At 35.2% G+C, this 15,059-nt stretch overlaps 1 protein-coding gene and 1 long non-coding RNA gene across 4 annotated transcripts; both read right to left on the bottom strand.

The window, feature by feature from the left end:
- LOC106339278 lies at positions 1-3,428 on the bottom strand. 3 transcript variants are annotated; one of them, XR_001269156.1, is made up of 5 exons: positions 3,380-3,428; positions 3,211-3,309; positions 2,586-2,786; positions 1,122-2,057; positions 1-1,016 (listed from the first exon to the last, which is right to left on the bottom strand). It is a non-coding gene; the product is annotated as an uncharacterized LOC106339278 (long non-coding RNA). The 3 variants fall into 3 exon arrangements; XR_001269157.1 differs by having other exon boundaries at positions 1,122-1,275; positions 1,788-2,057; positions 3,211-3,400; XR_001269155.1 differs by having other exon boundaries at positions 3,211-3,400.
- Positions 3,429-12,503: 9,075 nt separating this feature from the next.
- LOC106336879 lies at positions 12,504-14,825 on the bottom strand. The gene has a single exon (XM_013775845.1). It carries the CDS (start codon positions 14,669-14,671, stop codon positions 12,650-12,652), a length of 2,022 nt encoding a protein of 673 aa, XP_013631299.1. The 5' UTR covers positions 14,672-14,825; the 3' UTR covers positions 12,504-12,649.
- Positions 14,826-15,059: the final 234 nt, after the last annotated feature.

Genomic DNA, 15,059 nt, shown 5'->3' with positions numbered 1-15,059 from the left:
TTCAAACAATCACAAAAACCGTATTCTACAAAAGTGAAATTGAAAAGAACCAAAATGTCAGGGACCTGTTGTGCAAAAACATATAAAATCACCAGGAGAAATCAACCTTTCTCTTCGCCGAACTAGATGGCGGCGGCAAGGATGAGCACAACGGCGAGGCTTGATTCCGAGCATGACGACGACGTTAGAGCAAGGCGGCCGAAGATGCGGTGACAGAGGAGTAAGCCATGTGAATCTCGCGACGGTCTCGAACTCGACGTAAACAGAGGTGAAGGGTGAAGCACGACCGTGAAAGGGATAAACTTGACGCGACAATCTACATTTAGACGCGACGGTTGACAGAAGAAGTCAAAGCTCATGTTCATGGCGAGTCGGAGGCGGTTGCAGACGACGACAAGTGAAGCTTAACACGAAAAAACACTTGATTCCGGTGAGAGTGAACTAGACAATTCAGTGGAGATCTCGCGAGAAGAGAAAAAAGGTACCAACAGATTAAACGAAGAAAATGTGGAAGAAAAGAGATGAACAGTTTTGATTTCGTAACAAAGCATTATTGTGCTATCTACTGACAAACCTTTTCATACGTGATATAACAAGAGTATAACGATATAGAGAGTTCGTAAAGGGGTGATGATTTTAGAGTGTAAGAGCATCATTAACCCAAAGACCCTTTTAGGGTCTCTTAGTTACTTTTTAATATTTTTTAAGTAGTAAAAGTGAGTTAAGAGACTTAGTTAAGAGACACCAAGATTTATGTGCTCCAATGCTAGTATCTTAACTAAGGGTTCTTAAAAAAAAATTGAAAGAAGATTCAATTGTGAACTCAATTCATTTCGAAGTGTTCTAAGCAACATTTTGACAATAGCTAATTATATCGCTTCTGAAAGGAAGAAAGAGCGTACGCGAACAGAGAGGTAATCAGAAGGAAGCCAATGGCTATCTCAGCTTGCGATGAGAGGATGTTGAGGGTAGTTGTATTTGACTCCACCCACACACAAGGGTCTTCCAAGTACTTCCTGATAACCATTACAAAACAGGACACAAAGAAAGAGTTAAGCATCAATAAGAGACTCCACAAATTAAAAACGAGTAAACTTGCTGATCAGATGGATGCAAACTACCTGTATATGGTGGAGCGAGTGAAGTTACGCCTCAAGAACTTGGCTACTTGTTCGAGTGCTCGACACAAGATGGGAATCAATTATATTCATGAGTCTGAAACATGTAGTCTTTAATACAGCAATCTACCTTCTTTCGGAGGAACCCAATAAGAAACTGAAACAACAACACAATTTCTCCACTGACTGTTTCATCAAACTTTTTTTATTATAGACCTAATAGCTAAATTAAATTCACTTTTTTTTTGTGTGATCCACTATATGAAGTAAGGCAACACACTGACATGAAACGGTGAAAGCGAATTTCCTTGGCAAAGAGCTCTCTCTGGCTTAATGTAATTAACCATGATTTTGTCCATTTAACAAAACAAAAATTGCTACTGACCTCACACAGAATACCACCCACGGATGTTTCGCCCACAAAAGAAACGTTATCCCATATAAGAATAAACTAAATTAATGACTATATAAATGTTTCACCAGAGTTCCGCGAACGAGCCTGTTGTTCATTTGCATTAGCAAACACAAAGATGAACATCTAAACTTCAAATTGTTCAACCTAAGATCTCAAAGTTCACGCAAAATCTCCAAACCAAACTCGAAATCAAGAGTGTGAAGACTTAAATCTCAAATTCAAGAGTGTTTAAAGAGGGGGGAGACAGTACGGACCATGTAGCGTTGGTAGAATTTGCACTTGTAGTGCTAGACGACCTCGGGGGGAGAAGCCATGTGAGGAGGGATCGGGATATTGGACCAGTAATCCTTCCATTGAGCGTCGTTATCGTAGTCATAGGCTGCCGCCGCAATCTTCTTCAATCGTTGGGGATCATCGCCCCTTCCGCCATCGATGCGATAGCTTCATCTCTCTCTCTCTCTCTTCTCAAAGAGATGAACGGCCAAAGGGTAACACGTGTCTCAGAAGACCGTCTCTTGTAGCCCCTAAATAAGAAACGTTCTTTCGTATTTAATCTAATTTCCTTTTTTCTTAATACTAATAAATACTAAGAGACTGTCTTAGAAGACCGCGATGATGATGCTCTAACATATAACAATAAATTAATAAAAACCTTTTATGAGTTCTAATCAATAAATTAATAATAAATATAGTGATTTGACAGGTTTAAAACCTTTGTCAATCTAATTTAATTGTTTCTCTTCTAATGGTAGAACCTCACCAAGGTTCTTAATTTTTTTTTTTTTTAATAAAATGATTGGATTTCATAAGAAAACAAAATTTTAATGAAACATAAAATTTTATTGAAAATTTGGAAAATTTGAAAAATCATCATTTTTATAGATAAAATAATAGTGAAAATGATATAGTTAAGTTAAATGCTTAGTGAAATGCAACAAACAAACAAAAAAACTAGCCAAGAACTGAAGTAAAGTCATCAAGAGTCATATACTTTCCTACAAGGTCGGAGTTATAGAACTACTTATTATAGAAACCGAGATCAATAAGAATACATGTTATCATGATAGCCCCATCAGCAGGGTACAAGAATGATTCATCTTCAGTCAATGTACTATTAAACATTGCTGGTGTTGATGCTAATCTGCAAAGCAAACACAAGGGTTGTGTTTCAATGTCAAGGGTTTCAGCATCTGGCTTCACTCCATACTTCTTCATCACTGCAGCTTCCGAGAACTCACTCAACGGAATCAGAGCTGATGAAACGTGACAACACAAAAACCAAGAGTCAAACAATAAAAAGATCATTGTACTAGGAAAAGACTTGAACTCAAACCCATAACTCGAACACTACTAACAAGTCAAAACGGTGCATGAGTAAAAGTCAAGTTCCTTCAAAACAGAGACTTCTGCTAGATCAGATAAAAGGCTAAACCAAGTAGAATTGGTGTGATCATGTGAAGAGGAAGAAGACAAAAGTCACCGTTAATTGATACATATCCCATTAGAGTGAGTGAGATCATCTTCTACTATATTTAGAGCAATCAATAATCACCGATTCCATATACTTACACATCTCTTAAACTCTATACGAAAATTAAAAAAAACTAGACTATGAATCTCTACTTCCATCTGGATCTCTTGAAGATCATGAGGGATAGAGAGAGGAGATTTACGTACCGATCTGATGAGATCGAGGTTGAGTTCATCGGGACGGAGCAACATATCGGCGCTATGATTCCGGTAAAACATAAATTCCCGATCACCGTCGGCCTTCAACTTTTTGAAAAGGAAACAAAAAAAAATTAATATGGAGCTTAACTAATCAAATGTAATAAATGATACACACCGAAGGCCCGAAGCTCCTTTGTCTACTGTTTAGAGCTTTTTAATATTCTTATGATTGAAGTATACAAATCCTTTATATATTAATAATTGATAAACATTACAACATTGTCTTGTAGTTAAGTCACCATGAGAATGAAATTCAGAATTCTCAGATAAACAGATTGATCTATCTTAACTTATGTTATTTTTTTTTTACTAAACTAACTATTAAATTGATAAATAGTGTACAAAAAATACTTTTGCACTTTTTTAAATAAAAACTACGGAATTTTTTAATATGATTAAAGTATATATGACAATTAATTATTATGAATAATAAATATTTGATAATAATTTTTCTATCTTAGCTATTTTTTGTTTGATTGTATATATTAAAAGATATTAAACAACTACATTAACCATATAATAAAAAAAATCTTATATGTTATATTTTAAATTTTTTTAAAACGACTATAAATAACTAAAAACGTTAAATGTCTCATACTAAAATTTTGTGATCAATGGTTTAACTCTTTTTTAGTAATAACAAAATACAAATGATTATAAATCATATGAATATGAAATCTCATTTACAAGACATTCATATTATATATTAATATAGTTTAAAATTAAACTATATAACATAAAAAAATACTTAAATATGATAATTTCTAAATTTGTATTGAAAAAGTATTGAGACCTTAATATTTTAATTTTGAAATTTGCATTCAGAAAATCACACATTAGAAATTTATTTTATCATATGAGTATGAATTCTCAATAATAAATATAAATATTAAAATACTATATATCTATGTCCATGTCACTGAAATTTACTTATATACCATATAAAATAAATAAAATGATTGTTTTGATTTATTTACTAAATAAATATCGTAAATAAATAAGATGTGTTGTTTTGATTTATGTTTTTACTCTAATTTAATTATATACATAATACGTAAATAGATACACATAAATAATAATAAAAAAATTATTTTTATATATAAGATTCAGATCTTAAGCTAGTAGATAGTTATTAAGCTAGTAGATGGTTATTAACGAAACCATTTATAGACATATTGTCATGTTGATTTGAAAACTCTTTGCACTAAATTTAATTTGTGAATAATTTTTCCTGCTAAATTGGCTTTTAGGTCTACCTAATCGACACCTGTCGACACCTGTCCCCGTATATACTAAACCCAAAAACTAGTAGTATAAGATAACTATAAAATTAAAGATCGTTTATACTTTATGATGAGATGAAATCTTGGACTTGTTTGTTTGTTGTATATGATATGAATTTTTAGATATAGCCGTGTGTACCATTATTACGTCTCTTTAGTGGAACGCACCATTGCTGTCCCAGTTAAACGTACTGAAAACATTTTTTTAAACAAAGAAACGTACTGAAAACATATACAGTACTTTGCAAATACTTAAGCCTTTTAACCTTTTTATCGTTGTTGCCAAAAAAAAAACTTTTTTATTGTTTGACCGAGCACCGAGGGTATCATGTTTGCAACATATTAGAAGTTTTTTTTTTTTGCTAAAACATATTAGAAGTTGATATACGTTAGTCGGGCAAATTAAAAAAAAAAGTGTATAAAACTTATGCTGATTTATTTGAATTTGATATTAATTAATTTAAAGAAAAAGATGTTTTTATATTTGGTGTTACTATTATTTGAGCCTGATTTGAGATAATAAACTTGTTGTAGGTTCAGATAATTAAAATAAAGAACCCGGTTTAGAAGCTTTCCTCGTATAATGTGATGCATCTTGTGCGTAACACTATGGAAACTCAGAAAGAGTTACAAAGAGAAGTCTAAAGTTATTAGTATTAGTGTAAACAGCATACTAGACAAACGCAAAAAGAGACAAATTCCGCCGTTAAAAATGATATCTTCAAATCGCAATTATTCTCATCGCAATCATATTAATAAGGCTTCTTTATACTAATTTATTGTATTGTTAAGAAAATATTTTGTTGGCTATTGAGTTTGAATCATTGGAATACGCCGAATTTAACTAGTGTGGTAGCCACAAAAAGGCTACATTTCGATTGTTTATTATTACACTATATATTTATAAATGTAACACCCATAATGAAGTCGTACACATGGAATATATATATATATATATATATATGCTCTAGCTAAAAAGTTTTAATTTAAATAACTATAAAGCGGAAAAACGACATATTTCCACACCAAAAGTATCATATAGCATCAGATCCACACGATATTTCAACATCGTCTTAATTGTCCATATGATAAGTTTGACAACCTATTCCCCCCGCCCCCCCCCCAATTTAAAAGTTCGATACCTGAACCCACATGGCTTCGGTTATTCATCAATTTAGTAGTCCAGAAGAGATAACCAAACCAAAAGACACAAAGTAATCCGACCAGAGATCCGATAAGTTAACCCGGTTCGAATCCAGTTTTTAAAAACTCCTAATTATATGAACCCTAAAAACAACGAACCCAGAAGCTCTCTCCTTCGACCGGTGAAAATCAAAGATGAGCAATGATAGTGGAGCTACGACAGAGAGATCAAATGTTCGTCGAAGAGGACGAGTAGTTGGTGTGCCAAAGAGATGCTGGTGTGGCGAAATCGTGGTAGCAAGAATGTCAAAGTGTGAAGCTAATCTTTTCTCAATGTTGAAGTTGTTATGCTCACGTCGATTTTCACCATCAGAATCGTAATCCTGGTTGAATTCAGGGACGTCATTCCACTCAACAATTACATCAGTTCCTCTTTTCTGAGACATTCTACAAGAAAATAAACCAAGATTATCATACTATAAACTCGAAATTGAAACATAGAGTAAGCAAAATTGATCCAGTTTGAAACAGAGAGTAGGCATAATAGAAACTCAAAAAGGAAGAAGATGAGGCGACGAAATCACCTGACCTAACCGATTAGGCAGAAAGAACGGTCGACGAAATCAATTCAAAGCTTCAGTCTTGCTTAGGGTTCACAACGCTTGAGAGAGATAAAGAGAATTGGGTTTTTTTGGCTTAATCAAAATCGGTTAAGTTAAATTACAGTTTATAATCGTAAATCGGATCGTAAACGGGTCGTCTTAGGTTTAATTAGTTTTTTTATTGGTTAGGCTTAAACTAAAAATTCAGTAAACAGATTTTAATCGGCTAAATGTAGGTTCATGTGGGTTTGGGTTTCGAACTTTTAAATTGGGGGGAAATAGGTTGTCAAACTTATCATATGGGCAATTAAGACAAGGTTGAAAGATCGTGTGGATCTTTAACTATACGATACTTCTAGTGTGGAAATATGTCGTTTTTCCCTATAAAGCAAATCAAAGTTCTTACAAAAAGATAATTAAGTAAAACAAAAGCAATGAAAAATCTTTCCAAGGTTCAAGATTAATTAATGTATGCAAAGCTTTTTAAAATACCATCCATTCTTGATTCTCATTCAAATATGGTCAGATTACAACAACAAAAATAGAAGCGCTTTTTTTTTTGAAAAGTAAAGGGTTAAATCTGGGTCTATTAAAGACACAGATCTAACCTTTAGGTAAAGATACAACTCACGGATAGACTCATTCCTGAACATTCAAATGAGCCGAAAGCACTAACTCATATCTGTGTGGCCAGCGGAATTCGAACCAGAGTTCGCTGTATTGGATTTATTCTCTCGAGCGCCACTAGACTAACCACCACCGGTTAAAATGGAAGCGCTTTGGTTTCTCATTCAAATACCATCCATTCAACTCGTGTTTCCTGAGCATTTCTTATATGATTTCTTACAAAACACTAATATAAACAAATAACCATCTAGAATGCATATGAAAAATATGACGATTTAGCCGTCTATGAATAACAAATAGCCTATTTGAAGTGCATATATATGATTTCTAAATACAACTTAATGCAAATGAATTTAAAAAACGTGTGACACATGACTCACAACCCTAAAGTGTTATATGCATAAGCTTGTTCTCAAAGCTTGTAAATTTATGGTTTATTTTGATAACGGTATTAGTTTCTATACTCATGAATTTTTATCTTTCAAGTTTTACTAGTATACAAAATCCATTATATATATTACTGTTAGGACGTTTCATTATGGTGATTTTTATTATTGGAAATTGATGACATGTTCGACCTAGCGCGCGATTTTCACAACACAAAACTTAACTGTACATTAACTTTTAGGGTGACAAATGAATGATAGAATAGTTTTATTTTATATGCATATATATTAAAGACCCATTTACAATCGTATCTAATTATCTATTATACAACCAAATATTAAGATAATTACATAGACTGGAAACTCTCTCCACTAACTTAAATATGGGAATAATTTTTTCCGCCAATTTGGCTTTTCGGTCTACCTAATCTATACATGTCCGTGTATATACTAAATCTAAAAAGTAGTATAAAATATTTGATAGATCTCTTGTTAAGATGAAATTAAATCTTGGAGTTGTTTGTTAGTATATGATATGAACTTTTAGATATGGCCGTGTGTACCACTATTACATCTCTTTAGTGGAACGCTCCATCGCTCTCCAGATTAAATGTACTAACATACACTTCTGAAATACTTTTGACTTTTAGTCCATGTTAGTTTGTACATCTTATCCAAATGCTTCATCTGGGTGTTGTTCGTTTTTTTATTTCGTATGTACATCTAGGTGAATCATTTGAATGCAATTATTTTTGCATTTTATTTTTTAACTTGCATCTGCATCTAGGTGGACTTATTAATTAAATGACTAAAATATATTTTAAAAACTTTTGGCGGAAAAATAGCATTTTTACGGCTTTTGCGGAAAATAATTTTTACAGTTTTTGCGAAAAAATGTGTTTTGACGAAAAAGTGTGTTTTGTGGTTTTAGCGGGAAAATAGTTTTTTACAGTTTTGGCGGAAAAATTGCGTTTTGGCGGGAAATTCTTTTTGGCGGTTTTGGCGGAAAATGTGTTTTGACGAAAAAGTGTGTTTGCAGGTTTGACGGGAAAATGTTTTATTTCGCGATTTTGGCGGGAAAATGTATTTTTGCGGTTTGGGTGGGAAAAATACATTTTTACGTTTTTGACGGGAATTTTTTCATTTTTGGCTGAAAATATTTTTTGCGGTTTTTGCGGAAAAATGTGTTTTGACGAAAAAGTGCATTTTGTGGTTTTGGCGGAAAAATGCGTTTTTCCGGTTTTGGTGGGAACATGCGTTTTTGGCGGGAAAATGCATTTTCCGGTTTTGGCGGAAACATTCGTTTTTGTTTTTTTTGGCGGGAAAATGGTTTTTCTTGTTTTGTGGGAACATATGTTTTTTGCGTTTTTTGGCGGGAAAATGCATTTTCCGGTTTTGGCGAGAACATGCGTTTTTGCAATTTTGGCGACAAAGTGTGTTTTTACGGTTTTAGCGAGAAAGTGTGTTTTCGGTTTTTGTGCGATTTTACGTTTTTGGCGGAAAAATATATTTTTACCGTATTAGTCAAAAAGTGTGGTTTTACTGGTTTGGTCGACAAGTGCGGTTTTATGGAAATGTGCGTTTTTACGTTTTTTTGCGAAAAAACGTATTTTTGCGGTGTTGGCGGAAAAGTTTGTTTTTCAGTTTTGGCAAGAAAATACATGTTTTCGATTCTGGCGGAAAAATGTATATGGAAAAATATATGATTTTGGTTTGAAAATAATATTTTGATTTAAGAAAAAAATATTTTGTTATTTATCATTTTGGATTGAACTAGATGCATTTGCATCCAGATGCACCATCAAGACTCACCCTCATTTGGATGACAATTTGAAATGAGTTTTTAAAAATTCAGGTGGGCGATCCATCTTGATGTAGCATTATAATGTACAAAACGAACATCAATTTGCATCTTCACCCAGATGGATCACATGGGTGAACAACGAACATCACCTTAACCTTTCCATCGCTTTTGTCCAAAAAAGGAAAAAAATTAGCCGATGGTATCATGTTTTCAGCATTTAGGCCGTATTTTGAATGTAATGTTTAATAAATTTTATAAATTATTTTTACATGTTCTAAATCGAAATAGAAAATCAAGTTTGGAAGCTTTCTTTGTATTGTTGATCTCCTGCTGACTTTACCAAAAGAAACCGATTTTTCACTTGCTTGTTAATGAAATGAATGAGCTGAGATGTGGGATTTGGATTTTTAACATGTTTACTTACGTACTTTCTTTCCGAATGGTATGCATTATAGCCTAAAAGATATCTCACGAGAGTTGAACCAAAAAAAAAAGATATTTCACGAGAAATTTTTGAATGCAATCAACTTGTTATTCGATATATAATTGGTATGAGATTCTAGATTATTTGTTTGTCAACTATCCATTTTTTATCAAGTTTTGGTCGAGATTAGACTTCTTCAAACGGCTAATTATATCTGATTTACACTATAAAGTAAGATGCTACGAACTCTAGTTTGTTAGTAAGGATGTCAGCATAAGAACATGAGCTATATTAAAAATGTCAAAACAATTGCATAGAAAACGAAAAGAAGCGGTCTCTAAAGAAAAAGTCCGCCAGTCGACTGGATTCCACTTTTAGTTTGCAGAAGATTTGGAGTTAGAAATGACCAGATTTAGTAGATATGATAAATAAGTGATCTCTTGTTTTCATAAAATCTACTTAAATTGCACAAGAGAGTTATTGATGTATTCCATTAGTAAGTTTTGTATTTTAGCAAATACTAGAATTTGATCCGCGTTTTGAAAGCGCGGAATTATTTTTGTTGAAACTTTTTATTTAATAAGCATTATAAACATTTATATAATTTACGTTTTTCATTTTTTAAAGTTTACTACTAAAATTGTGTACATGATTGTAATACGATACATTTTTAGTTTTATGGAAAAATCTAACCCATGTGTACGTAGTTTAACAGACTTTAATAGTATTGATCTGAATATGATAAAGTAATATAGGTTATTCTATTCATATAATCTGAGTTTGATAGATGGTTGATTTAATTAAGTCTCTTTAGTTAACCTTCGAAGGAATGATTTATTTCAAATCATAACTGTTTCTCCCAGTTCTAAAACTCGGCCGCCTAGCCGATTTAGCGGCCGAGTAAACGCTCAACGGTGACCAAGCGTTGCGATTTTAAGCTATGCGGTCAAAAAAAACGGATCTGAATTATTTTTTTTGAATTTTTGCTCATTTTGACCTAGAAATCGAATAATATCTTTAATATCAATGAAATTTTACTAAAAACAAGAAGAAAACCTATGAAAAATGCTTCTATCACCGTTAAAGTACCTAGTTTTCGGGTCTAAAACTGCAGAAAACCAGAAACAGAAGGAGGAAGATGAAAGGTAAATGACATATTTGCCCTTCATTAAAGAAAAAAATATTGAAAAAAGGAAAATGACATGAAAAGAAAATGACATGTTTGCCCTTCATTAAAAAAAATATTGAAAAAATGAAAAAGACGCACCCTCCAAGCTTCGAACCAGGGTTGTCGCATTCAATTAGGGACACTAAACCACCACACCATGTTTACTTTACAACATGGTCGTTGAAATATGTTGTATATAACAAAAACAACGCGCCAATCAATCGGCCGCTTTACCTCCGATTTATAATTCGGTGCTAGGTCATGCCCAACCGTACGCGTTACGTCTAGCGAGTTTCTCAACAGGTGTTTCTATATATAATAACTTCCAGAGAAGTGGGACCTTTTGTGGAAATAGAGTCAGTGATAATATAAAAAAGCAGAAAGAAACGTAGAATAATTTTATTTTTGTTACATAGGTTTAATGGCACAAAAGTAATATTCCAAAATAAAAATAAGGGTAAATAAGAAGAGTGATTCTAAATTAATAATATTGATTTTCTATAACGATATATCAAAGGACTTAAGATCTTAACTCTTTTACCTACTGATCTATTCCTGAAACACACGTCTTTCGGAATATTTTGTAGATAAGTATGAAAAATGTGAAGCATCTTGTGCGTAACACTAGGGACATTGCATAAGAGGAATCTGTGTAGGGAAAAGAGAGGTGTAACAATCATAGAATTAGTGTAAAAAGCCTACGAAACAAACAAAAAAAATGACAAATTCCGCTAAAATGATATTGATTCCTTGTTTATGCTAATTGATTGTTCTGTTATGGATGTATTTTGTTGACTATGGAGTTTGAATCATTGGGATACAACGAATTTAATTAGTGTTCTAGCCGCAAAAGGCTACATTACGATTGTTTAGTACTACATTTTAGATTTATAATGTAACACCCATAATGAAGAAGTACACATAGAATATATGCTCTAGCTAAAAGGTTTTACTTTAAATAATTATAAAGCAAATCATAGTTCTTATAGAAAAGAAATTAAGTACAACAAAAAGCAATGAAAATCATTTCAGGTTCATGATTATTATATGTTAAGCATTTTTAAATCATATAAGTTTACAACAAGAAAAATGCAAGAGCTTTGGTCAGATTCTCAGTCAAATATCATCCATTCATTTCGCATTAGTGCTTTCTTAGCATTTAAAATACGTGTGTTACAAGGCTCACAACCCTAAACTGGTACCATAAGCACGTGTGTAACAAGACTCACAACCCTAAAAACTATGCATAAGCTTATTCTTAAAGCTTGTAACTTGGAAATTGATGACATGTTCTATTATATCTAGTTATTTGGGCACTTGGATCGGCCGTTCGATTATGGATTTATTGGATAGAAGAACTGTAGATCAATTTAAGATCTGCTAGTGTTTATATTCAGTTGCTATCGGTTCTGGGGTCAATTTGGATCTTGATTTTCAAAACTGTTAACATATGTTTTTAAAATATGGTTCAGTTCAAGTATTTATTACCTAAACTTTTACCAAATTTATCCAAATTGAATTACCAAAAATGTTTTCGCAATACTCAATATATAATTTAAATCATTTGAATACCTGATCCACTATTGGTTAGAAACTAGACCCGAACTTACTACACCACAACTCTATGAGATAGCTATAGCCAAAACCAATTCACCGTTTTTCTGCCGGTTATGGTTCATATTTTCAGTCTGGATAAAATATCCTAAAACAACATTTTCACAAACCAGTTTAAAAAAAACATTTTACAAACAAAACTTAAATGTACATCAACTTTTAGGGTGACAAAGGAATGACATGATAACTTGATTGTAAATTGTATGTCCAATCTTATCATACGACCAAACATTACTTCATTATGCACCATTCTATTTGTTTTGTATCAGATCATCACACAAGTTCTAAACCATGATCAAGGAAATATAGTATTAAACAGAAAAATAAAGTAAAACTAAAATCTGGCGTTCTCGAACCCATGCAAGTCACTGACTCTGTTCATATGTTTCCTCATCTTCGCCACTTTAGCCAATCTCTCCGCTGCTTTCCAAGCCGACGTTGGAGTAAGCGGCTCCAAACTCTCCAATGATGACGTCAACTGTCTTCCTCTCACACCGTTAAGATCCGCAAGCTCAGCGTCTAAGCCACGTAAGCACATATCATTCGAGTTCAAGCCGTACTGCACCAGCAAGGCTCGAGCTGACGTCAGCAATCTCTCAGCTCCGGAGTAATTATTGCGCTCTATAAGCCGCCGAGACTCCGCAACGGCTCGACTGCTGACGTGGAAGTTTCTGAGCCTTGCGATGTTCAGATTGGATGTTGATCGTACGGTTACGGGATAAGGAATCAGAAGCGCCCGATCTTCCGGGTTTCTTATTTCTTGAGTTGTGGGGTCCACGTAACGAGATCGAACGGTCAGGATTCTGTGGGACCTACTCGTGATGGAAGAACTAACCGGCGCTTTGATTTCCACGAGCAACGCTCTCTCTTCTCCAGCGTACATATCACCTAACCGGACCGAACCGGTTCCAAGCCAAGCGGGTCGACCCGAAAGAGAGTAGACGGCAGTAATCTCTCCCTGACCCGACCCAGAAACCAACCCGAGGCTTAAACCGAGATCCTGAACAGACAAACTCAGATAACCGTTGATACTTCTCGCAAAGGCGTCCTCTGAAACCGCGTGATCCCACGCGCCGAGCCACACGACGGGAATTTTAGAATAGGCTAATTGGGCCTGATGGGCTTGACGGTCCGTTAAAACGAAGATGGCGGCGAAAGGGTTTTGCTGCCGGCGATCCTCTAACACCTTCACCGCCTTCTTCAACGCGTCGTTAGCGCTCATTCCTCTGCCGTTACAAGCGACTCCGGCGCCGGAGCCGGAGACGGATATGATATCCACGATTCTTCTTGCTGATCTCCTCCCGTTCGCCGTCATCCTCCGTAACGGCAACAACCTTTTCGAGCTCGACGAAAACGCGACGATCGATAAACGATCCGGTTCCCTAAGATTCGAAATCAGGAGCTTCGTCGTTCGCTTCAGCGATTCTAACCTCCCGGCCAAGTCCAAAACGATAACCAAATCCACCGGTAACCTACGCGCCGTCGTAAAAGGTGGTGATTTCACCTTCATGACGACGGAGTAAGTCTCGTAACCATTCACCGCCGCAACGATCGCAGATTCCGGCGAGAGCTTAACCTCCACGTTTCTTAAAGAATCATCCGTTAATAGCTTCGCCGTTAAAGGTGACGGTGTACTAACGGAGAATCCAGTGAACTCGCCGTCTTCGTTTTCGTCGGATTCGAGTATCGTGTGGAAACCGGCGGGAGACATGGGAGATGAGATTAAAGGCTCGTCGTCGTTGTAAACTCTTAACCGGCTGGTCTCTTGTCCGGTTTGAGAACCCGGTTTACCGTAATTCCGAGTTTCAGGCAACAGCGAAGATCCGCAAACCGGACACTTGACAAGCCGGTTATGATCGGCTGCGGCACGTGACGTCACGCAGGGGAAATGAAACGTGTGTGAGCACTCCGCCGTGAAAATCGCCGTGCCTTGACCCTGTTTCACGCTCTGTGAGCAGATTCCACATTTGTTGCTACTCTTCGCCTTGTTGAATCGGAGTTTGGATTTGAGGAGGGCGAAGCTCGCCGGAGAAGAAACGAGGCTACTGTTTCTCGTCGGAGTTGTGGCTGGAGTTGATTCGGCGGTGGTTGTTCTGCACGTTAGCTTTGGAGTTGAGGGAAGAGATGGAGAAGGTGTAGCGGTGGCGACGGCGGTGGCTGTAGAAGTCCGACAACGGAGGCTGTATGTGCCGGAAACAGAACGAGGGGTGGTTGGAGTTGAGAAAAAACCGAACTTGTAAGAGGGTTTGTGTCGGAAACGTTGATCCTCTGGTGAATCAAGAACACCATTGCTGTCGTCGTCGTGTCTCTCTTTGGGTATGGAAGTGCAAAAGGCTCTTCTCCAGCCGCTTATCATTTTTGCCTTGTGAGTCGTGCGTTCTTGTTGGTGACAGACAGAGAGAGCTTTTTTTGTTTCTCTGAGATGAAGGGAAAGAGAGATGGTGGGAGGGTTGAATTTAAAAAGGAGTCCTTTTTGTCAATAATAGTGAAAGAATGAGGATTGGTTTAGTGGATTTTATTATATAGAGATTAAAGAATAACTGACCATCCTAAAGGCTAAAGTTGTGAGTTTATATAAATTACTGAATTTCTAATTGATTTTCTTTCTACATGGTTAATTATAATGAAATCATTGCTTTTGGTATGAATCTTTATAAATATAGTATAACTTATGGGCTACAGGCTATATATCATAGCCCTACTGATGATTATGAGGAAATAATCTTTACCACCTAATTTGAACA

Source organism: Brassica oleracea, chromosome C4 (assembly GCF_000695525.1).
Source record: "Brassica oleracea var. oleracea cultivar TO1000 chromosome C4, BOL, whole genome shotgun sequence".
NCBI lineage: Eukaryota > Viridiplantae > Streptophyta > Magnoliopsida > Brassicales > Brassicaceae > Brassica > Brassica oleracea.
Note: the sequence above shows the minus strand (reverse complement) of the source record. Positions and strands in the feature narration are given on the sequence as shown.

Coding starts and splice junctions, on each gene's coding strand:
- LOC106336879 (XM_013775845.1), bottom strand. CDS start 14,671: ATGATAAGCGGCTGGAGAAGAGCCTTTTGCACTTCCATACCCAAAGAG.